The sequence below is a fragment of the Anolis carolinensis genome, chromosome 1 (assembly GCF_035594765.1).
Source record: "Anolis carolinensis isolate JA03-04 chromosome 1, rAnoCar3.1.pri, whole genome shotgun sequence".
NCBI lineage: Eukaryota > Metazoa > Chordata > Lepidosauria > Squamata > Dactyloidae > Anolis > Anolis carolinensis.
Window position 1 is genome coordinate 26,202,190 of NC_085841.1, and position 24,785 is coordinate 26,226,974.

The window sequence follows — 24,785 nt, forward strand, 5'->3', positions numbered from 1 at the left end:
AGTTTTATAATGTCACTAGCTGTGCCCAGCCACGCGTTGCTGTGGCGAAGTATGGTGGTATGGGAAATAAAGTATTGAGGAATTGGTGGTAGTTAAGGTAAAGGGTAAAGGGTTTTCTCCTGACATTAAGTCCAGTTGTGTCTGACTGCACACCGAAGTGGATTATATGGTAGTGTGGAGTCAAGATAATTCAGTTCAAAGCTGATAATATAAGATTATAAATGGGTTATATAGCTGTGTGGAAGAGCCTTGAGTCTATACTGCCATATAATCCAGTTCAAATCTGATAATCTGTATTTTATAGGCAGTGGGGAAGAGGCCTAAGTGAGGCCTAACTCTGCCTGTCCCCTGGGCTGAGTGGGTTGCTAGGAGACCAAGTGGGTGGAGCTTAGCCTTTGAACTGGCAGCAATTGGATAAAAACAATTATTCCTCTCCCTCTAATTAGGACTTTATTTTTCTTTTCTTTTTGTTGTATGAACATAGAGGCATGGATGAGGGGTTGTGCTGCCAAGTTTCTGGGATGTGTAGTTTTGTTGTTTTGTCCTAGGCCAAAATTTCATTACCCTTTTATATATATAGATTAACCTTCTCTGCTAAAGAGTTCTGGTGCCTCACCAAACTACAATTCCCTGGATTCTATAGCATTGAGCCAATGGCAGTTAAAGTGGTAACCAACTGCATTAATTTTACAGTATGAATGCAGTCTTGATGCACCCTTATCCTACTCTTTCCCTTCATTTTCCTTGTAAACAGCAGTGTCTCCCTCTTCTTTTGCTGCCCTCATATTAGTCCAAGTTCTGCTTATGCATATATATCCATTTGTGATTTATTAATTTTAAACAAGAAAACCAAACATGTGATTTTTGTCCTTTTTACCCGACTGTCCTAAAATACACATGTGTAGGCAGCATTCAGGTGGCACAAAACAGACTGCCATCAATGCCAACTTTTGTGCTCATTGACAAGAAATGAAACAAATAGCTGAGGTAGCATTTCATGTAAGTGAGTGGACTCTCTGTCCTAGTTCTGAAAACCACACTAAGTGATTACACTTCAGATGACTTTATACTTCACTCCAAAGACCAAAACTGTTTGCCTGTTCTTCACCAGTATGGTCTAAAAAAGTTCAAAATGTCAAAAAAGGGGAAGCAAAATAGATTTAAGAAACTTCAAATAAATAACTCCATGGGTAACCAACTCTCTGTAAGATGTGGTCTTCTTCTTTGAAGAATACATGTCAGTCTGTACTCATTTAACTGTCTATATTTTGTCTTTACAGAGCTTCATTTCCATGTAGTTAATGCAGAAATGGCCTTGGATCTAGCATTTTCCATGGTGTGTGAATTGCTACAGCAGTGGGAACAGACTGGTGCCGGAGTTACAGTGTTAATAGAGTGGTTGCTAGAAAAAGAGGATGTAAACGAGTTACAGACAACAACCTTGGTAACTCTCCTGATTATGTTGATTTAAAAATTAGAGTGCAGTTTTCTGTTCCCTGTACAGTTTATATCTCCTCCTCACCCCTCCCCCTCCCCCTCTTCTTATTCCTCATCCACCCCTGCATTTGTAGGTTTTAAATTACATTGTCTTTAATTTGGTGATCAGCTTTAGGTCTCAATTAAGAGAGGAAAGTGGGGTATTAACAATTATTATTATTAATATCCCACTTTCCTATCTTAATTGAGAATCAAAATAGCTCACATCATTAAAAACAATGCAATTTAAAATCTACAAGATATAAATATTAACATAGGATTAAACCAAGAATTAAAACAAATCAGTTAAACAAATGAAATAGCGTGGCAAATCATACAGACCCATTTGGGGGAATCAGTTCAAAGAAAATGTTAATACTGTATTAAGAAACATATTTTGGATGCAGTATGAATTAATGTTCAACCAAAATACAAATTTAATCACTAAAGCAGTATATCTGTGCAATTGATACCCAGTCATATACATCTAGAAGCGATAACCCTGGACCAAGAAACCATGTTTTGTTGGCTTGAGAACAAGTGGTATGCTTCTTCATTTCCGTTTTTGATTGCACACTTAACTTTGGCACTTCTGTCATTGTATAGTTAATAAAAGTTTCTTTGTCCAGATGTCACGAAAAACTGTTTTTGTTATCCAACATGGAAGCACCAAACATGGGCATGCAAGGAAAGGGGACACATTGTGATTCACTGAACCAAATCATTACATATGTTGTTGACACTCATACAACTTCATGAAATTTAATTCTAGGGTAAATTTGTAAAATCGCACCTGATCACGAACATTGGTGTGGGCCAACTGAAACCTATTAACCTATTAATTAGCTCACTTCTAGCTAACTGCACTCTTTTCCTAATGTATAATAGCTGTAGCACAGCAGTGATACAGTGTTTTTCTAATATTTTTTTCACTCTATAACCATCTATACCCTGTATTGCATTTGCAACAAATTATACAGAAAGGTTTCTTACCTGATGCCAAACCCAGGATGTCCTGTGCCAAGAGAAGAAAATCATTGGCAAATAGAATGTGCCTTTAATGTGTGCGGTTGCACATAATATTTAGTATAGTATTATGCTGTAACATCAGTATCACCAGGTCCTTTCCGCATGGGCATTTTACTGAGTGAATGATCACTGGATTACTTGGATAATCCGTGTACCTCCCTAGGGCTGTATATGAAATCGACAGGGTTTGGACATTGGGAGGTTTACATTAATTTGATTTTCAGTTACTGTGGTTTTAACAGGCCCACAAATACCAATAACATTAGGAAGTAAACTGGATATAGCTTGGCAATTCTGAGTGAACACTGGTTATAACTGAAATGTACTACAAGGTGCATGTTTTTCTGTGGACCTTCTACTATTTTGCTGACTGCTGTAAAATAAATTCCAAGTAAGGTAAAGGTATTTCCCTGACATTAAGTCTAGTTGAGTCCGACTTTGGGGTGTGTGGGTGCTCATCTCCATTTCTAAGCTGAAGAGCCAGCGTTGTCCATAGACATCTCCAAGGTCATGTGGCCCGTCTGACTGCATGGAGTGCGGTTACCTTCCTGCCGGAGCAGTACTATTGATCTACTGACATTTGCATGTTTTCGAATGGCTAGGTTGGCAGAAGCTAGGGCTAACAACGGGAGCTCACTCTGCTCCCTAGATTTGAATCGCTGACTTTTCGGTCAGCAAGTGCAGCAGCTCAGCGGTTTAATCGCTGCGCCACCGGGGGCTCCAAATTCCAAGTACTTCATCTTAAAGGAATTATCATGATTATTAGTTTTCAAGTACTCAAACATGACCCCAGACGGTAACCTGCAATTGCTTGAGTAAAGCAAACATATTATAATCCTTAGGAACATGTTTGATTTTATCATTTTAAGGATTTAACTTGGAATGCAATATTTTCATGGATTGATTCATTTTAAGGTGAAGTAGAGGCTTCCATAATTCCAAATTGGTGGAGAACTGTATTATCCCACACTCCCTGTATATTGCACACCAAAAGTAATGGCAACTATTTTTCATGCCTGGAATAGAAATATTGCATACGTCCGTACATAAGGTGCTTTGCATATAGGGTGCTATGAGTTGTAGACTAAATGCATCATGAGACATATTGTTCTAAGCCCTTACGAAGTAATATTCAGTAAAATTGGATGCTTGTGCGTGCAGATGCATAACATACTTTCTTTGAGATGGCCAAATCTGTAAAACTGTTTATTTGAAACGGGAAGATTACTGCAAATACCTACAACTATTTACTTCTATTAAGTGGTGTTTTTATTCAGAATCGGAACCCTTGCAGAGACTCAAAGAGAATCTTACCTTGATATTTTGGGTTTTTGGATTTTTCTCCCTTTACAAAACAAAAACACCCCTTTAAAAACAAGAAGCATTTATGCTTAATAGTTATGTATAATACCTAGCACTGTGCAAAGAGAAAGTATTTTATGTCAAATTACATCTTCCTCTTAGGCAGAGGAGATATTTTACTCCATCAGATGTTATAGATTACAGCTTCCATAGTCTCTTACTGTTAGTCATATTGGCTGGAGCTGATGGAGTTGTAAGCCATAACATCTGAAGAGTAAAAGAGTTCCTCTGGCTATAAAATGATACCCATTATTATTTAGCCATGTGCATAATTTCAGTATATCTGTGTATACAGGTTGAGCATTCCTTATCTGAAATACTTGGGACCAGAAGGGTATTGTATTTTGGAATATCTGCATTTGTATAAATGTGCATAATGAGAAATTTGGAGGATGGGACCCAAGTCTAAATGCAAAATCAATTTAGGTTTCAGATAGACATAAAGCTGGAAGGAAATTTCAACAATATTTTAAATAATACTGTGCATGAAACCAAGTGGGTGTATACTGAACTATCAGAAAGCAAATGTGTTATAATCTCAGCCATCCAGATGGACAGTTTTGAATTTTTGAGGATTTTGGAATTCCAGATAACAGATTACTTTCCTTGACAAAATCAGATTTACATTAACTTGATCACAATGGGGTTTACTCCCAAGTAAATATATACAAGATATTGTTTTAGACCCGATTGCAGGTTTGGATTTTTTATCAGATTGTTTATCTCATATCATTGCAACACCACAGCTCATTGCTTCTTTTCTTTTCATGAAGGTCGGAAATGATAACCTGTTTGACAAGGGAGACATGAATTTTTGGGCTGAGAAATTAACAAAAGTGTATCTCCTCAATAAGCATCTCCTCCTGCTCATTCCAGTGACACATCTCACTCCTTGCGATCAACTAAAGCTACATCACTTGGCAAGATTTGCCTCTGATCAAGCCCAGCTGGTGGCACACCGTCTTAAAGAATTGCCTCCAACTCCAGAATTTTCCCAGACTGTAGAATTTACAAAGTTGTCTATCCAGAATCAAAGAATATCCCTTTGCCTTCAAATATTAGAGTTGTTGGAAGCTGGAAGTCATACCCATCAAAAACAAGGAACATTTGAAAATGAGGTACAAGCTAAAGATATGCTCACTGCTACCTGCTAGTTAAAAACATTATGAGCGGAAGGATCGGAACATTTATTTTGCGTATCCTCCATGTACAAGGAACTAACAGCAACAAATGCTAGACATTTCTTTGTATATGAATCCATTATGTCATAATTAGATACGGTGTGGAAGAGTACTGTAAATGTCCTGTTTTTAATCTGGCCCAGTGTGTTTTGATGCAGCTACTGAATGAAGACGTTTTATGTTGATGCAATGCACCAGGTGCTGGTCACCTGTTGCTCTGATTTGCTGGTTTTATTCAACAAGTTTTTTTTCTTTCTGTTGTCTAATGCTGCAATCCTTGTCTTTGTGTTGTTTTTTCAGTAGCGTACCATGTTCTGCACACAAACAAATGAGCATAGTTATGGCCCATCTTTAAAATAATCTTAAATTAAGATGGTGTTTATCAATTCCAAACTTCAGTTAGAGTTCAATCTTTAATTCTTTTAAATCATGGAAGACTTGAATTTGGGGGAAAGCATTCTTTTATTTTGTAGTCACAAATATCAGCCTTTTCCTGTGTTGTAAGTACTTGGTTGTCCTTCTAGTTTAAGCAGCTCGGTATGAGAATGTAGTTAGTTGTTCTTTCAGTACAAATACTTTTCTTTAAGGGAAAACCACCCTACTTAAAAACATGTCTTCCCCCAGAAGAACTCAGCAAATAAGGCTGCTTGTTTACTGCAGTTACAAAGTGGTTCATTAGTAATATATTTCAGAAATGTGACAGGAAAAATAAAGCTGCCATCCTTAAGCACTATTCAATAGGACCATATTAGAAACTTCATTTAGACATGGACTCAGACAGATTGTAAAGACTTTGTGATGTGTTGGTATTTTTTTACATTGAATGTATTGAACGGATGTATACTGCCAAACTGAAAATATTTTTCATGCCTGATGATAAACATGCTGCAGACAGTTTCTTCCCTTGATCATAGCTAACAATTGTGATTCTTATAGTGATGAGTATCAAGATACTAACTCCAGTTACCACTTGTAAAGTAGAAGATTATGTATCAATTCCATGTACATCAAATATTGAAAGATAAAAAGGAAGTTGCTGCCTGAAAGATCATTTTTAATGTAAATAATATATATATTACATGTTTCCGGTAGGTGGCGCCATAATACATCTTTTGCAGTAAAACACCATATTGACTAATGTATCAACATTGAGGAGTTGCACAAATATTGCATTAGTAATGCAACTTTAGTGAATCCATCCTAAATATTTTTCTCCTTAAGGTACAATTTAATCACATTTACTGTAAACAAAGAGAGGGCCTGTTCTGAGAGAAAGCTTATCCAATTGCTTTTAAACCCCTATCAAATGTGAAAGAAAGCTCCCCAATATTTCACTTGGAAGTTAAAAAAAAACTTTACTGCTTTGATTTTATTATATTAAATTAGTGGTTTTATTTGAAAAACCATAAATGGGTAATTGGTTTTGGGAAAAGGTACTGCTGTGAGCTGCCATTTCATCACATTTCCGTATCATTTAACGTTTTGGTTATATTTAGCTAAATTTAATACTCTTGGCTAACTGTATATTATTCTCAGTTTAAACTTCATATATTTGGCAAATCTTGATATTGTGTATGTTGCCAGAATGAGAAAGCAAAAGGATTTATTTGAGTTTGATGAGAACTAAGTATCTCAAGAAACATAGTTAATTAGTAAACAAAATAACTTTAAGAAACATCCTTATCACTTTGTTTAAAGTATGGCTTTAAACGCTGTAGTATCCCTCGAGTTTATGGGCAGCAAATAATTGTACATCATCTTGTGTGCATTTCATCACACCGCGAGTTACTGTGTAACTTTTCAATCAGAAACCTTTAAACCTTAAACAGCAGCTGGGAAGGAACAAATGTCTGCTCCTAAGTAGCTCCCTGTGGCTTGTTTAATCAGTCCGTTATCTTAAATTTTGCTTGTCCAACTGTTGTTATGGATTGGTCTTTGCATTATAGCACTGGCTTTGTTTGTTTTCTAATGCAAGTTCTCAAGTGTGAATCCACTGTTTAAAAGCCCAATCGTTTTCTGCCTTTTCCTATTCCCTCCACTATAAATTAACAGCATTTCATAAAAATGCATGTTTAAAGTTGCCCCTTTCAAACTGCCTCCCTGTGCACACTTGGTGGAACATCAAATCCCAGTGAACCCAATTAGATTTCCTTTTTTCTGAATGCAGACCATGATTTTACTGCTGAAAAGGTAGCTTCCCCCCACAAGCACAGCAATAGAGCCAAAGGGACGCTTTCCAGGGTTTCCACAACAGGGCAGCTGTTTTGACGTGGGAGGAGTTTTTTGCTGTGCAAGCTTACAAATACAGGCTAATTTGTTTGAAGAAAGTTTGTGTGCCTGTCACGGGATGCAAACACTCAAGGGGTGTTGTCTCCATTAGAAACGTTGGTGGCCTGCACCCCATTTCAAAGAATCCTAGAGTTGGAAGGGATCCCAAGGACCATCCAGTCCAACCCCATTCTGCCATGCAGGAAAATGCAATCAAAACACCCCCAATAGATGGCCAGTCTGCGTCTATTTAAAATTCTCCAGAGAAGGAGTCTCCCAGGCAGCATATTCCACTGCAGAAGGCTCCCAGGCAGCATATGTGAATGTTCAAATATCCCGTTTCAGGTGATTTGTTCATACCCAACAAGCAGAAGTTGTGAAAACCAGTATTTGTTATCTAACAATGCATTTGTATCCAGAAAGAAAGAAAGAAAAAAGGGCCATTCACCTCTTGCTTTGTTTGGGTGACACAGCAGAATGAGTGTAAATTGATACCACTGTTAATGGCCATGGCTCAATGCTATGGGATCATGGGAAGCGTTACCAGTGGCCTAGGATTACAAACCACTGAGCCAGTTAAAGTGGGGGGTCAAACCACATTAATTCTACAGTATAGATGTGGAGTGGAGAAACTTTCCTTCCAACTTCTTGGCCAGTTTGAACAGTAGGAAAATACAATTTTTTGCCAAGGGGAGCTATTAATCCTGCAGGCCTTTGTCTGAGAATAGAGATGGGATGGGTTGCTATGAGTTTTCCGGCCTGTATGGCCATGTTCCAGAAGCATTCTTTCCTGATGTTTAGCCCCACTGGTGCAGTGGGTTAAATCCTTGTGCTAGCAGGACTGATGACTTGGAAGGTTGGGTTGCTGACCTGAAGGTTGCCGGTTTGAATCCAACCTGGGGAGAACGGGGGTGAGCTCCCACTATCAGCTCCAGCTCAATGTGGGGACATGAGAGATGCCTCCTACAAGGATAGTAAAGACATCAAAACATCCGGGCATCCCCTGGGCAACGTCCTTGCAGACGGTCAATTCTCTCACACCAGAAGTGAATTGCAGTTTCTCAAGTCACTCCTACACAAAGAAAAAAAAGGCCAGATCTATGGCAGGCATCCTTAAAGGTTGTGAGTTGTGTTGTAAACTAGGCAAGTGAGGTTTATATATCTGCTGGCGGTCCAGGGTGGGAGAAAGAACTCTTGTCTGCTTGAGGCAAGTGTGTGAATGTTGCAAGTAATCACCTTGATTAGCATTGAAAAGCCTTGCAGCTTCAAGGCCTGGCTGATTCCTGTAGGAATCCTTTTTTTTTTAGAGGTGTTAGCTGACCTTGATTATATCATGTCTGGAATTCCCATTTTCAGTGTGTTGTTATGTATTTACTGTCCTGATTTTATAGGTTTTAATACTGGTAGCCAGATTTTGTTCATTTTCACGGTTTCCTCCTTTCAGTTGAAATTGTCCACATGCGTGTGGATTTCAGCGGCTTCTCTTTGTAGCCTGACATGGTAGTTAGATACATAAACCCCACTTGCATAGTTTCCAACGCACTTCACAACCTCTGAGGATGCCTGCCATAGATGTTGGCAAAACGTCAGGAGAGAATGCTTCTGGAACATGGCCATACAGCCCGGAAAACACAACAACCTTGTGATTCCAGCCACAAAAGCCTTCGACAACACACGGCCATACAGCCTGGAAAACTCATAGCAACCCATTTAACTACATATTATAGTCTTGACACCACTTGAGCCACCATGACTCCATGCTATGGTATCCTGGGATTGAGAGCTTGGTGGGAAGTGTTTTCAAACTTCCCATGCATGGGCAAGCTTGGGTCTTTCCAGTGTTTTGAACTTCAACGCCCACCATTCCTAACAGCTTCGAGCCATGGCTGTACAGAGGAGGAAGAAAAAGAGACGGGGAAGAGGACAGAAATGTAAAAGGAGAAAAAGAAGGCAAGGAGGAAGAAGAAGAGGCGCAAGTCGGCAAGGCGGAGTCGAAGGGAGGCGAGCGCGCTCCTGGGCGCGTCCCCGACGTCTCTCCTCCCTCCCCGCCAGGAAGCCTTCTCGGGGCTGTGTGTCAAAGGAGGTGCGGAGCTGGCTCGGCCAGTCCGATCACAAGACCTTGAGCGCCGGCCAAGTCTGGGAAGGGCGAGAGAGGAGTCAGCAGCAGCCCGCGGGCTCCCGGCGAAGAAGGAAAGCCCTGCTTCCTCCCTTCCCCGAACTCTCAAGCCCCATCCCCAGCCTTTTGTTTGCCAAAAAGGAAAAAGAAAAGGCCTGTTGCGTGGCACACAAGGCATCCTGGGTGGGAGAGGAGGAGGAGGAGCAAAGGCAAAGTCCCCTTTCGCTCTGGTTTCCCGCCCTGAGTCCGGTTTGAACGTTTCATACAGGATCCTAGAGTTGAGAGAGACCCCAGGGATTGAATCTGGGGGGGGGGGGGGGGGGATCTGCACTGTTGAACTAATGCAGTTTTGACACTCTTTCAACTGCTAAGTCTCAATGCTATGGACTCCTGGGAGTTTTATTTATTTCCAATATTTCTACCCCGCCCTTCTCCCCGAGGGGACTCAGGGCGGCTTACACAACTGGTAGGATCACTACCAGTACATCATACTGGTAAAATTTTAACAAGGTCTCCCGCCGTCCCTGCCAGAGTGCGGGTGCCTCGCCCAAACTACAACTCCCAAGATTCCGTAGCAGAGCCAAGGTGTATTTCTTCATACGTAGATGCAGCTTTAATAAAGGTGTTTGGGTGTCTAGACACGCCCGGGGCGCGCAACATGCTAAGGATCGCTGCGCTCTTGTGTATTTTCCGGGCCAGAAGCATTCTCTTCTGACGTTTCGCCCACATCTAGGGATCTAACAACCCTGATCTAAGGATCCTTTATAAAGCTTATCTTGTCCTGTGATGGCTTTCGTGGCTGGAACTCACTGGTTGCTGTGGGTTTTCCGGGCTGTATGGCCATGTTCCAGAAGCATTCTCCCCTGACCTTTCTCCAACATCTATGGCAGGCATCCTCAGGGGTTTGTGAGGTGTGTTGGAAACTAGGCATGGGAGGTTTATATATCTGTGGAAGGCCCAGGGTGGGAGAAATAACTCCTGTCTGTTGGAGGCAAGTGTGAATGTTGTCAGACTATACAGAGAAGCCACTGAAATCCACAAGCATGTGGACAATTGGGACAGAAAGGAGGAAACCATGAAAATGAACAAAAACTGGCTACCAGTATTAAAAAGACTAAAATCAGGACTGTAAATAATGAAAACACTCAGAAAACAGGAAAATTCCAGACATGAAACAAGCAGGGCCAGCTAACACCTCCTAACAAAGGATTTCCCCCAGGCAGGAAACAGCCAGGCCTTGAAGCTGCAAGGCTTTTCAGTGCTAATCCAAGGTGATTAATGTGTTGTTGAAGGCTTTCATGGCTGGGATCACAGGGTTGCTGTGTTTTCCGGGCTGTATGGCCATGTTTCAGAAGTATTCTCTCCTGACATTTTGCCCATATCTATGGAAGGCATCCTCACAACCTCTGAGGATGCCTGCCATAGATGTGGGCGAAACGTCAGGAGAGAATACTTCTGGAACATGGCCATACAGCCCGGAAAGCATACAACAACCCAAGTGATTAATCGCAACACACAAACTTGTCTACAACAGACAAGAGTTCTTTCACCCACCCAGGACATTATTCCAGATATATAAACCCCACTTGCCTATTTTCCAACACACCTCACCTCTGAGGGTGCCTGCCATAGATGTGGGCAAAATGTCAGGAGATAATGCTTCTGGAATATGGCCATACAGCCCAGAAAACTCACAGCAACCCAGATATCATGTTTCTTATCAACATCTGTTTTCAAACCAGCAGTTCCTGAACTTAGGTACTCCAGGTTTTATTACATTTCAAACTCCTACCCGCCTCAAGCTTCAGGAGGCTGAAGTCTGAAAATATCTACACTGCAGAGTTTGGCACCACTTTCAACTGCCATGGCTCAATGCTTATGGGGTCAGGAGAGCTGTGGTTTTTCAAGGCCTTTCGCCTTCACCTGCCAAAGATCTCAAGGGAGGCCCACCATACAAATCCCTGGATCCAAACTGTGTTTAACTATATTTCTACCCCACTCTTCTCACCCCAAACAGGCCTCAGATTGCAGTGTGTATAAAATTAATACAATACAGTGCAGTGTGTATAAATCGAAGCACATGTAACATAAAATACAAGACAAAAATCTCACAGAAATATGGATACAAAAAACCCAAATATTAAGTGTTACAAACATTTAAAACCAATTACAACTGTAGTGGAGATTAATTAATTAAATAATATAGTGTGAGCTTAGACATCAGTGATAAACATGAGCCAGCTAGAAAATTAAGAGAAGTATCCACAAAATAAAATTGAAAACAAAACAATAACAAAAAATCCCCACTAAGGACCAGGAGGAACAGAGTCAAAAGTTAATTCTACAGTGTAGAACAGGCATGGGCAAAGTTGGGCTTTATCTCCAGGTGTTTTGGGATCTCAACTCCCACCATGCCTAACAGCCTCAGGCCCCTTCCTTTTCCCCCTCAGCCGCTTAAGCGGCTGAGGGGGAAAAGGAAAGGCCCTGAAGCTGTTAGGCATGGAGTTGAGGTCCCAAAACACCTGGAGAAAAAGCCCAAGTTTGCCCTGGTCTGGTGTAGAAGCACCCTCTCTCAAAGTCCCAAGATTCAGGAATCCCGGCTGTGTCAAACTTTGGATCTTCCATTGAGGTCTGGGGCACAAAGGAAACACTGCTTGCTCTGTGAGCGCGTGCCTAGCACGGCCGGGGTCCCTGTTGCTTGCGTTGCAAAAAAATAATAATAATGGAGATGATAAATGCAAAAAAATAAAATGGGACTGCAAAACTTGGGAGTTGTAGAGATGTAAGTCTAACAACTCTCCAAGTTTCAAAAGGCTTGGGAAACGGCTCCCACTCCTTTTTCTTGCAAGCAAGCACGCTTTTTCCACCCAGCCTGCCTTCTCCCCTTCTGGATCGGCTCTTCCATTCGCTCCGCCTTCCCGCCCTCTGGGTCACGGAGAGGAAAATTGGCGGCGGCCAATGGGAACGGCAAGGGGGCACGGCCGGGGGAAGGTGGGCGGGGCGCTGTTGCTGGGACACCCGGCTGGGCCAGGGCTGGGCCCCCTCCCGCCGCAGCCCCGGCGTTTATATATGGGGCGTGTTCCCCAGCCGCCAAGTTCCCGCAGCAGGGAGAGAGAAAGCAAGCGAGCATAGGGTGGTGGGGTTTGTGCTTCCCCATCTCTTGCTGCGGAAAAAAAAAGAAAGGAAAAAACCCCTTTTGAAATTAAAAAAATAAAAGACTTGATTTCCCACCTCCAGCCACCAGCCCCCTTACCTTATCCAGTCGTGGCTCGTCCAAAGCTGCCGAGGAGAGTGGGATCTTTCGGTCCTTGCTGCATTTCCGACCATTACAGGATCTAGACATGTCTGCGACGCTGTTATCTGCCTTCTACGACATCGACTTGTTTTGCAAGGTAAGAGGAGGAGGAAGGAGGGGTTAAGCTGAAACAGGAGTTTTTGCAAAGTTGCCTGGGAAGCCCGCAGTTGTTGCAGAGACCGGGAATAAGTTGTGGGAAGTTCATGCAAGCTTTTTCATTAGCCTACTGTGTCTCTATTGCCTAGTAAGCTTGCAAAAGAAACCAGAACGACCTTTTTTGTTACTGTCCTGCAACAAGTGAAAATGGGAGTGGACTTTGATAGCGCTCCTGTGTTTTAGAACTGTGCTTTACTTTGGGAGTCAGCCCTATTTGAGTTGAATAGGACATTTCCTAATAAACTTGCAAAAGGAGTCAGAACGACCTATTCTGTTCTGCAACAAGTGAAAGTGGGAGTGGACTTAAAACTTCTCCCTTTTGAGTAACTTTTTAATCGTCTTGAACTGTTTGGAGAAGAGCTGGGATTAGCTTGCAGGACGTGTCACTTTTGCAGGGAGAAATCGCTTTGTGGTAGAAGCAGAATGTTACTGAGAACTTTCGTCCTGTTCTCAGTAACTTGCTATTATAAATTGATTTCTTTTTGCTTTTTGGAGAACAGATGGGGCTAGTCTTTTGCGAGAAGTGTGCCCTTGCATATTGTTTGGCAAAATAGTTGCGAAGAGGGAGGAAACTTAAATCTGTTCTCAGTCATTTGCTATTATATATTCAATTCTTTTTGCTGTTTGGAGAATAGTCCCTTTAACATATATATAGTTTGCTTTGTAATAAGAGGCAGAATAGTAACGAGGAAGGGAGGGTATGCCATGAACTCGTTTCTCTTCGTTCCTTTCCACACAGCTGAATAAAATCCCACATTATCTGTTTTGAACTGGAATATATGTCAGTGTGGACTCATAACCCAGTTCAAAGCAGATATTGTAGGATTTTCTGCCTTGATATTCTGGAATATATGGCTGTGGGAAGGGCTGGGCTCCTTGCTTCTTTGGAGAAGAGCAGGGATTAGTATCTGGCCCCATCTACATTGCCATATAATGCAGAAACACCCATGATATGGTCAGTGTAGACTCCTATAATGCAATTGAACGATTATATTGACCAGATAATGCATTAAATGTCGGTGTAAACGGGGCTTTTGAGGGACGTGTCACCTTGCACAAGAAAAGAGAGGGTGCATTAGTGGATACCATTGGAACTTGTAACGAGTAGCAGAATAACAACGAAGAAGGGTGTGTCCCGCACAGACAATTTGCAGATTTGTAACGAAGGGAAGGGTGAGTGCTTAATCTTAGTGGAACTGGTTTGGTTTTGTACTTTTATGTCTTTTGCAAAATGCATGTGCAATTAAAATTAAAACTGTTTTTTGGCGGCTTAAATAAAGTTTTGCTGCAACAAGTCATAACGATTGAATCGGGGAAGTGTAAGTTTGTGGGTTTAACCTCAAGTGGGAGGGGTTTTGAGACAAAAAAAACCACCCCAAGTTTTAAATCTCAGATCAGCGGCGGGAGGGCGGTTGAGTTGCCAGCCCATGCAAAAGAGGGAAAGGGTTAGGGTTAGGGTGGGGGGCAACGCTCTTCTTCAGGCCTCTTCCACACAGAATAAAATCCCACATTATCTGCTTTGAACTGGAATATACGGTAGTGTGGACTCGAATAACCCAGTTGAAAGCATATATTGTGGGCTTTTCTGCCTTGATATTCTGGGATGTAGGGCTGTGTGAAAGGGCCCTCCGATACCCCAGTTCAAAGCAGGCATTGTGAGATTTTCTGCCTTGATATCTGGGTTATATGGCTGTTTGGAGGGGCCCCAATGTTTAGCTTGCCAATCCCCATTTCCAAGCCCGATTCCTAACCCGACGCCGTTCTTTCCCAACCCCAATTCCTCCCCCTTTCCGGCTCCCAGACCGAGAAGTCCCTGAGCACCATGCTGGACAAGAAGGCGGTGGGCAGCCCCGTGGGGAACTCGCCCGGCTCCGGCTTCGCGCCGAGCTTCCTGAGGCGGCACTCGGCGAGCAACCTCCAGGCCTTGGCCAACGGAGGAGGCCCCAAGTTCCCCCCCAGCGGGTCCTCCTCGTCGTCGTCGTCCTCTTCCTCCTCCTCGCCGTCTTCCTTCGGGAGCCTCAAGGAGACTGGCGGCGGCGGAGGAGGAGGGAATATCAGCCCCACTCATCACCACCACCAGCCTGCTTCTGCTGCTGCTTCTGCCGCCGCCGCCACCACCGCCTTGCTCAACAAGGAGAACAAGTTCCGAGACCGGTCCTTCAGCGAGAATGGCGAGCGGAGCCAACACCTCATGCAGCAGCTGCAACAAGCGGCCTCCACCAAGGGAGGCAACGGGAATAACAACAATAATGGGAGTAATGGCGGCGGCGTCGGAGGGGGAGGAGGAGGCGGCGGAGGCGCGCCCATCAACTCGACGCGCTACAAGACGGAGCTGTGCCGCCCCTTCGAGGAGAGCGGGGCCTGCAAGTACGGCGAGAAGTGCCAGTTCGCCCACGGCTTCCACGAGCTGCGCAGCCTCACGCGGCACCCCAAGTACAAGACGGAGCTCTGCCGCACTTTCCACACCATCGGCTTCTGCCCTTACGGCCCGCGCTGCCACTTCATCCACAACGCAGACGAGCGCCGCCCCGCGCCGCCTAGCGGGAGCGCGCCTCCTCAGCAGCAACAACAGGCCCAGCCGCCGCCTCTTCACAGTAATGGCCTCCCGCAGGCCCAACCGCCGCCGCCTCTTCCTCATCGCCACCACGCCGGCAGCACAGGCGACCTCCGCGCATTCGGCCCGCCATCCACATCCTCCTCCATCCGGGACCTTCCTCTCTCAGGGTTCGGGGTGCTGCACTCCCGGGAGAGGCCCAAACTGCACCACAGCCTCAGCTTCTCCGGCTTCTCTGCTCATCACCATGGCAACCACGTCATCACAGCGGGAGGCCTAGAAGTGGCTGCTGCTGCAGCCGCCGCGGCCTTGCTTTTGGAGGGAGGCCCAGGAGGAGGGTCGCGCACGCCGCCACCGCCACCCTCCTCCTACCAATGCGATTCCCCACCGTCGTGTGCCAACAACGCCTTTGCCTTCTCCGCGGGGCAAGAGCTGGGCAGCCTCATCGCGCCTCTGGCCTTGCCTCCTCCTCAACAGGGCTGCTTCGCCGCTTTCTATCGCTGCCACCAACAACAAGGAGGAGGAGGAGGAGGAGCGGGTACCTGTTGTCCTGCTCCCCCCCCACCCCCTCCTGCTCCACCTGCCTCGCCGCCCTTCAGCTTCCAGCCCCTGCGCCGCCTCTCTGAGTCGCCCGTCTTCGATACCGCCCCGCCGCCACCGCCCAGCCCGCCTGAGGACTCCCTCTCCGACCGCGAGAGCTACCTGAGCGGCTCACTCAGCTCTGGCTCCCTGAGTGGCTCCGAGTCGCCAGGCCCCGACTCCGGGAGGCGACTCCCCATCTTCAGCCGCCTCTCTGTCTCTGACGACTGAGCTCATTTCCCCTCAGAGCAGGCCTAGAATAACTTGGGCCGTCCAGGTGTTTTGGACTTCAACTTTTAAGGCAGGCTTGGGCCCTCCGGATGTTTTGGACACTTAAGCGGCTGAGGGGGGAAAGGAAAGGGCCCGAGGCAGTTAGGAATGCTGGGAGTTGAAGTCCAAAACATCTGGAGGGCCCAAATTGGTCCAGACCTGCCTTAGAGTGACTCCTTTTCTCCCTTTTTTTCCTCAGTTGGGGGGCAGGCTTCCCATCTCTCCCCTTTTTCTTTCCTTGACAGACTCCTCAGTTGAGGGGCCATCTTGACCATTCTTTGTCCTCTTTTCTTGGCCTGGCCCTGTAGTTGGGGGAGTCAGCCTCTCTCTCCCATTCTCTTCCTTTTGGGTGAAAATTTTCCTCAGTTGGGGGATAGCCTCCCCCCCTCTCCCTCCCTCCCTCCCCTTTCCTTGGGATGATTCTTCATTGGAAGCATCCTCCATTCTTCTCCCCTTCATCTTTCTTTGGGGCGACAACGAGGCTCTCCTCCCTCCCCACCACCTCCATTTCTCCTCCTCCTCCCCCAAAGCAGAGAGTGCTACCACCTCCAGAAAACTCAACTAGCCAAACTCGCACAGACCCCTTTTGATTTTTCTTCTTGGTTTTTAATACCTTATTTTCCCCCAATGTATTCCTTTGATTGCTGAGGAAATTCAGAGAGAAGAAAGCAAAAGAAATACGTTTTTTCCCCTTAAGAAATGAACAAAATTTCATAAAGGCAAGAGAATATAGTCATCAAGAGAACAATTTCTTTTTAATACTTTTATTTTTCCCAATGTATGCCTTTGAAAATCCTTTGATTGCTGAGCAAATTCAGAGAGAAAGCGAAAAATGGTTTTTTTTCTAAGATGAACAAAATTTCATAAAGGCAAGAAAATATGGTCATCAAGAGAACAATCTCTTTTGTTTTTCAAACTACAAAGACTATTGGGAAAGGAGGATTTCCTTTCTTTTTTTTCTCCCCGTTCCTTTTTTTTTAGACTAGTTTAACTGTGCACCATCACCAGCAGCCATTCCATCTTTCAAATGTGTGTGTTTATGTGGGGAGGGGAGGAGACGAAGGGTAAAATGAGCATCAGCAAACAAATCTACCCAATCCTACTCCCCCCAGGAATCAACAATCAATCTGGAGGCCCATGAACTCTGCATTCCAGGCCCCTCCAGGTCTATAGAAAACAAAACCAGAATGAGTCAGGAGTGTGGGGGTATTTTTTTTGCCTTTCAATCAAATTTAAAGTAAATGTACTTAAATGTATAAGCTTTTAAAAGAAAAATCCAACATCCTGCCAAGAATATGCCTTGATAACACTCTAGTTTTTTTATATATATCTATATATATATATATTATAACATGCTAAAACTTCCATTCCAAAGTTTAATATTGGTTCCATTGCCACCACTTAGTGGATGTTTGGCTTAGAACAATTTTTGTTGCTTTATTTGGAAGCATTCAACTGAATTTAGTTTGTAATTGTTGGCGAATAACTGCTGATTTTTTAATTTTTTTTAGCTGAGTTGATTGCGCAAGTCACTGCACAACTCAATATGAAACTATTTAACTTATTTATTATCTTGTGAAAAGTATACATTGGTAATTTGTTCATACTGTATTTATCGGGTATGATGAAAAGCAATAGATATATATTCTTTTATTATGTTTAAATTATGATTGCCATTATTAATCGGCAAAATGTGGAGTGTGTTCTTTTCACAGTAATATATGCCTTTTTGTAACTTCACTTGGTTATTTTATTGTAAATGAGTAAAATTCTTAATTTAAGAGATTGTATGTAATATTTATTTCATGGATTTCTTTCCTTGTTTACGTAAATTGAAAGATTGCATTTGCTTTTTTATAGAAATCTGACTCAATGCTGTGGAAGTAGTTTGAGAAATTTCAATGGGTTTTTTTAGAATGTACAATGGTTGTAACCCGTCCAAGCTGAAACCTACTTTGCAATCAGAATTTAAAGTGGCAGACCTAATTCAGACTTTTAAAAAAATAACCAAAAAAGTATTCGTGTTGCCTAACTTTCACCAATCACACTGTGATAGTCTCAAAAGTATGTAGCAATAAAAAGGGGTGGGGTCCCAGTATTATATCTCATAGTGCCTTCATAAGGGTCCATGCTTGCCTTAAAACTTCCTCAACCAAATAAGTATTTTTCTTAATGCTTGAGAATTTGAATGTAGGGCTGGGTTTTTAGCTACAAGAAATTGTACCACTCATCTTTTTATAAAAGGAGGCCACCTTTTAGATTTGATCCTTTTTTTTTTGCATACATGATCATTTCTTTACGAAGAGTTCCAAAACATGAAACTTTCCTTGTTTAGAAAGTCAAGTTACCCAAAATTCCTTGAAAGGTGGATGAATGAGCAGTACTTTTAAAAAAAATGTACATAGATACACGTTCAGCACTATGTACTCTTTGGACTACTTTAACAGAAGTATGTTTTGAATGTATCTAGAAGATAAGTCAACTTGAGTTGTAATATATTTTGGAGAGTCAGTTCACTACATATTTGGAGTGTGAGACTGTAAACTTTGTACTGTAAATGTTTTGTAGTTCTCCCAATAAAACTTTTGAGGAAAAAATCCCAAGCTATTAAAGCCATGTCTGCGAGGTGCTGCTTCTTTATTAGTTTCCCCCTATCAGTATGTTGTCTAGCTAGAGATTAACCTGGTTTTGAACTGCAGAATTGCCCCATTCCTACAGAAACAGCTGGGAGGCTGCCAAAACCAATAAACTTGCCTTCCAGAAGGTTCCAAAGTAGATTGCAAAAACTACAGTCTTGTATACATTAATGAAGGGGAGTGGTCTGATTTTCTTCCTCATCTTTGCTGATTAAACAAATACATTGTGGCAAGCATAGCAATACAAAGAAAGCTAGCATGGGCTTATTTAATTACATTAGTATACCCACTTTTCTGAAGAACCCAGAATGCAGAGGAGAAGACTATATGGGTACAAATTGTCATTCTGACAGTTTAGATTATTTCCATTTGCAGTACAAAATCTGTTGTATTAAATGTTGACTTTCTTGCTTCGTTTAGAGATTCCCTTCTGAAGCCTATTGCCAGAGGAAACAGCAACCCATTTCTCTGCCACTGCAAAAACAAACACAAAAATACATTCTTTCTCATTTTTACATCAGGAAGAACCCAGTGCACACATGGACTGGAGTTTTGGCCTCGGTGTCAGGAATGGGCGAAAGTATCACCATCTATATATAGATGGTGAACTTATTCTTCCATGTTTACTTGGCATTGACCATTACACACTGGTAGCTGCAGTCTAATGGGTGCATCTACACCAGAATTAATGCAGTTTGGCACTATTAACAGCTATGTTTCAGTGCTGTGGAGTCATGGGAATTGTAGTTTGGCAAGGAACCAACACTGACAGGCGAAAGACCATATAAAACTACAATTCTGGGATTCCATAACATTGAGCCATGGCAGTTAGTATCAAAACTGCATTAATTCTACAGTGTAGATCAGCCCTGTACACCCTTTAGGTGTTTGGGACTCTAACTCCCAGAAGCCTTAGTCAGCTTGTCCAATGGTCAGGAATTCTGGGGGTTGAAGTTCAAAATTATGGAGGATCGCAGGTTGTGCAGGCCTGGTGCAGATGGATCTAACAGCTGAGAGGACCATACTGCTCATCCTACTTTGCATTCATGGAAGATAAATTTGACCACATTAAAGACTGATAGTTCCTGCCCGAGAAACAACTAGTTTTCTACATGCAGATGCTCTGTAACTCAAAATCCGGGAATAAGCAATATGTCTGCTGTGTTAGAAGAACTTGTCCCAAAATGACACTTCATACCTGACGCCTTTTGTGTACAGTTCTAGGCATGATCCTTGTAATATGGACATTTCTGTTCATAAACATGTTCCATTTCCATGTTGATCTGGTTTAAGGTAAACCCTAAGCAAACCTATCAATGGTTTTATCAAACCATTGCATTCACAACATTAAACAGTTACAATATGCCAGCTCTTTAAAATAGTAGTTTTTATTTCTCCACATTTCGTTTTGTTATTATACTCTTTAACACCTAAGGTTCATTAACATGGTTCCTTCCTGCTGTCATGATGATTTCTAAAAATACTAGCTGGAGTGCACCGCTTCCCCTCAGCTCTGTAGTTCAACCAACCCGGTTCTAAGTTTTAGTAAGGAAATTATTGTTAGCCGTGATCATGGGTTGGCTACAGTTCCTATTTAGATCTCAATGGTTTGTGGGTTTTGTAGATCTGGTTTTTTGACTATAAACAGAATAGGGATTTATTTAAGAAACAATCAGTTTGGCACCCCTTTAACTGCCATGGCTTAATGCTATGGAATCCTGGGAGTTGTAGCTTTGTAAGGTCTTATAATCTTCCAATGAATGCCAATGTCTCACTAATCTACAGATCCCAGGATTCCATAGCATTGAGCCATGGCAGTTAAAAGTGTGTCAAACTGCAGTAATTCTACAGTGCAGATAACAGCCTTTGCTACATAGGAAGCAAGAAACAAGTAAAGTGCAATGTACACATTTCTGTGCATCAGCCTTAGAACATACACTATAGGGATGGGTCATTGTGGCACTGGCAACCTTCTGGCCTAGTGAGCACATGGAAAAGGTGAGATTGAAATGGGACAAACATATTTATAGCCGGGCCTCTTAGACACCAAGCTGCACTTGCTAAAAGACTTTTCTGGGGTCCTAAAAATATCAAAGGGTGGAATTGTTCTCTAAATGTGACCCCTATATTCAGATTCACATCCTGTATTCTGCCTTCTAGCTTTTTATTCATTAAGAGGCTTTGGGGGTGAGTCACAGCAGTCTGGCATTTCCTGATTGGGATACGAAGTCTGAAAAGTGGCAGTTTCACATTACAGGCCATTTGGTCCAGTGTTCTGCTATTTTTGTGGCAAATGCTAAAAAGATGAGTAATCCAGAATCAAACTGCAATGTATGTTGCTAAAATATTGGAACCAATAAAGAAACTTTTTAAAATCTTAGGAACTATGTAAGAATTTCTATATATTAGCAAAAACATTTTGTTCTTTTAAAAAATGTAGATGTATATATAACCTCAATTGAATGCGATGGGCAAAACAGGCCAAATCTTCTTTACTGTTGCTTTAAGGGCAGCAACTGCATTCTCTTTAGCACAAGGGTGAGAATTCTGCATTTGTCTACTAAAAGACATTCCTATTATGAGTCATGAGGTTTCAGTAACATTGCAATCTGTGATGTGTCTCTAAAATTGGTGCTTGTAGAGTTAATGCAGTTTGTCACCATTTTAACTAACATGGCTTAAGGCATTGAAATCGTGGGAGTTGTAGTTTTGCAAGGTTTCCAACCCTTTCTGCGAAAGAAAGCGGGTACCTCGCCAAACTGCAACTCCTAGGCTTTTTTATACCATTGAACTATGGTGGTCAAAATAGTGTCAGACTGCATTTATTCTAAAGTGGAGGTGCACCCAATCTTCCAATATAACTGCCGTTATGAGAATTAGTTCCCATGCTGGTGCCTCTGGGAATTAAAAGTGCAATGACATTAGGGAACCACTAAATTTAAACCTCAAGCTACAAGAGTGAGGAATGAGTCTGATTGCTTCACTCATGTCTTGTTTAGCAATGCAAAACGAGAGCATGGCTTCACATTCTCTGCATGTCTAGCTGGGGGCTGCTAAGTAGATATCATATGTCACAACTCAACTTTACAAAAGATCATCATGTCATCAAATATTCTGTTCCACGAGGAAAGAATAAATACAAACCTGCTATTTAGGACATGGTTGTGGCAGTGAGTAAAACTTGCCTTTTCCCTCACTCGGATTCCTTGGCTCTTAAAAACACTGGACTTAAAGGAACCATATCAAGCATTCCTAAGTGGTTTCTCATCTAATCACTAACTACACTGAACTATCATCATGGCACATCTTACCTACCAAAACAGCAAATCTTGTGATAGCAATACACATGTTTTCCTATTTTGGGTACGCACTGTTACTTTGCTGGAAGGTAGTGTCACTTGAGAATGGAGTAACAAAATACGAATGAGAACAGTGAGTTCTCAGTTTGGGACTTCAACTCCCAGAAGCCTCAGCCAGATTCACCAAATTTTTGGGAGCTGAAGTCTAAAACTTTTAGAACACAAAACACTGACCTAGGAGCATGTGCAGTCTCCTTCCCTGGAGGTATTTAAGCAGAGGCTGGATGGCCACCTGTTGGGAGTGCTTTGGTTGGATTTCTCTGCAAGATTAGACTGGATGGCCCTTGTGTTCTCTTCAAACTCTATGATTCTATGATCTACATCAGGGGTCCCCAAACTAAGGCCCGGGGGCCGGATGCGGCCCTCCGAGGTCATTTACCTGGCCCCCGCCCTCAGTTTGATAATATAATATATTGTATATACATATAATATTGATAATAACATTATAATGTAATACAATATAACACTAATATTAATACCATATAATAATATTAATTATATATTTTATATTACATGTAATATTACTAATAATATTACAGTATAGTGGCATAGTTCAATATAGTAACAAATAATGCTAATATTGTGTTATGCTAATAATATAATATATTGTATGTACATATAATTTGTAAGCCAATCTGAGTCCCCTTTGGGGTGAGAAGGGTGTGATACAAATGTAGTAAATAAATGCAGTAAATAATAAATAAATAAATAAATAAATTTTAGACTTAGGCTCACCCAAAGTCTGAAATGACTTGAAGGCACACAACAACAACAACAACAACAACAACAACCCTAATTAACTTGACTATCTCATTGGCCAGAAGCAGGACTAAACTTCCCATTGAAATCCTGATAAATGTATGTTGGTTAAAATTGTTTTTATTTTTAAATGTTGTATTGTTCTTTCATTGTTCTTGTTCTTGTTGTTGTTACACTACAAATAAGACATATGCAGTGTGTATCGGAATTTGTTTGTATTTTTTTCAAATGATAATCCGGCCCCTCAACAGTCTGAAGGATTGTGGACCAGCCCTCGGCTTAAAAAGTTTGAGGACCCCTGATCTACATGGTTGTAATTTTGCATGTTGAAGACCTCAAATTCAGTTCTTTGGAGAAGGACCAGGTAGCAAGTAGTGAGGAAAGACTTTTTTTCCTGTGACTAGACATCTGTGGCCAGTCATATAAATTATGCACTAGATAGGCAAATAGTCTGACTAGGTTTTAGGCAACATACAAGACAGTTCAAAATTAGGATAATGAGAGTGCAAATCCGGAACCTGGGTAAGGAGACAGTTGCCTCAAGATGGAAAAAAAGCTAATCTTGTCAGAACCATGGTTACACTGCATGACATTGTATTTTCTTCATTAGACAGCAAAAATCCTTGCACGACTTTCCCTAATTAGCAATAATTTTTGTGTATTTTACAGCTTGGCAATAATATGGACACAAACCCAAATCAGTGGCACAGGACATAAATGCACGGTGTTTGGAACAGTGTTTATATTACCATTTTCCAAGGAATCACCAAGATTATGGGAATTCTTCAGATGGCTAATGGTGGACAAACCTCTCTCCACTGCCAATTGTGTCTTAAAATGTAGAGTTTACAGGAGAACATTTGATGTAATCTTGCTTGCACACAAGCAGGCTGAAGAAAATAAAGACCTAATGTGGAGTGTGTGATTTGCAGTAACACCAACAAGGGTTTCTGTAAAATTACAAGTTAGAAAATCGAGTTCTCAGCCATGGTTGGTCTCACACAAATCCTTTATCGCTCAGCTGCAGTGTTCTTTGACTAGGGACTCCAAGTGGGGAGAGGAGGTGAACTATAAATCCCAGCAACTACAACTCCCAAATGTCAAGGTTTATTTTCCCCAAACCCCACCAGTGTTCACATTTGGGCATATAGAGTATTCGTGCCACGTTTGGTCCAGATCCATCATTGTTTGAGTCCACAGTGCTCTCTGGATGTAGGTGAACTACAACTTCAAAACTCAAGGTCAATGCCCACCAAACCATTCCCGTATTTTCTGTTGGTCATGGGAGTTCTGTGTGCCAAGTTTGGTTCAATTCCATCATCGGTGGAGTTCAGAATGCTCTTTGATTGTAGATGAACTATAAATCCCAGCAACTACAACTTCCAAATGACAAAATCAACCCCCTCCCAACCCCACCAGTATTCAAATTTGGGTGTATTTTCTGTTGGTCATTGGAGTTCTGTGTGCCAAGTTTGGTTCAATTCCATCATCGGTGGAGTTCAGAATGCTCTTTGATTGTAGGTGAACTATAAATCCCAGCAATTGCAACTCTTAAATGACAAAATCAACCTCCAAGCTCCATCAGTATTCAAATTTGGATGTATCGGGTATTTGTGCCAACCTTGGTCCAGTGAATGAAAATACATCTGCATATCAGATATTTACATTACGATTCATAACAGAAGCAAAATTACAGTTATGAAGTAGCAACAAAAATAATTTTATGGTTGGGGGTCACCACAACA

General features: G+C 42.2%; 2 protein-coding genes across 4 annotated transcripts in view; both read left to right on the forward strand.

Moving 5' to 3' along the window:
* Positions 1 to 6,963, forward strand: part of thada (THADA armadillo repeat containing) — a 181,835-nt gene extending 174,872 nt beyond the window's left edge. For all 3 annotated transcript variants that reach the window (XM_062971393.1, XM_062971397.1, XM_062971395.1), the window contains 2 exons: positions 1,281 to 1,444; positions 4,641 to 6,963. In XM_062971393.1, the coding sequence (XP_062827463.1) occupies positions 1,281 to 1,444; positions 4,641 to 5,021 (545 nt within the window). In that variant the 3' untranslated portion in view covers positions 5,022 to 6,963. The remainder of the gene's footprint in view (positions 1 to 1,280; positions 1,445 to 4,640) is intronic.
* Positions 6,964 to 12,484: 5,521 nt separating this feature from the next.
* On the forward strand, positions 12,485 to 18,898 carry zfp36l2 (ZFP36 ring finger protein like 2). Its single transcript, XM_008115708.3, has 2 exons — positions 12,485 to 12,824; positions 14,685 to 18,898. Exons 1-2 carry the CDS (start codon positions 12,774 to 12,776, stop codon positions 16,245 to 16,247), a joined length of 1,614 nt encoding a protein of 537 aa, XP_008113915.2. The 5' UTR covers positions 12,485 to 12,773; the 3' UTR covers positions 16,248 to 18,898.
* Positions 18,899 to 24,785: the final 5,887 nt, after the last annotated feature.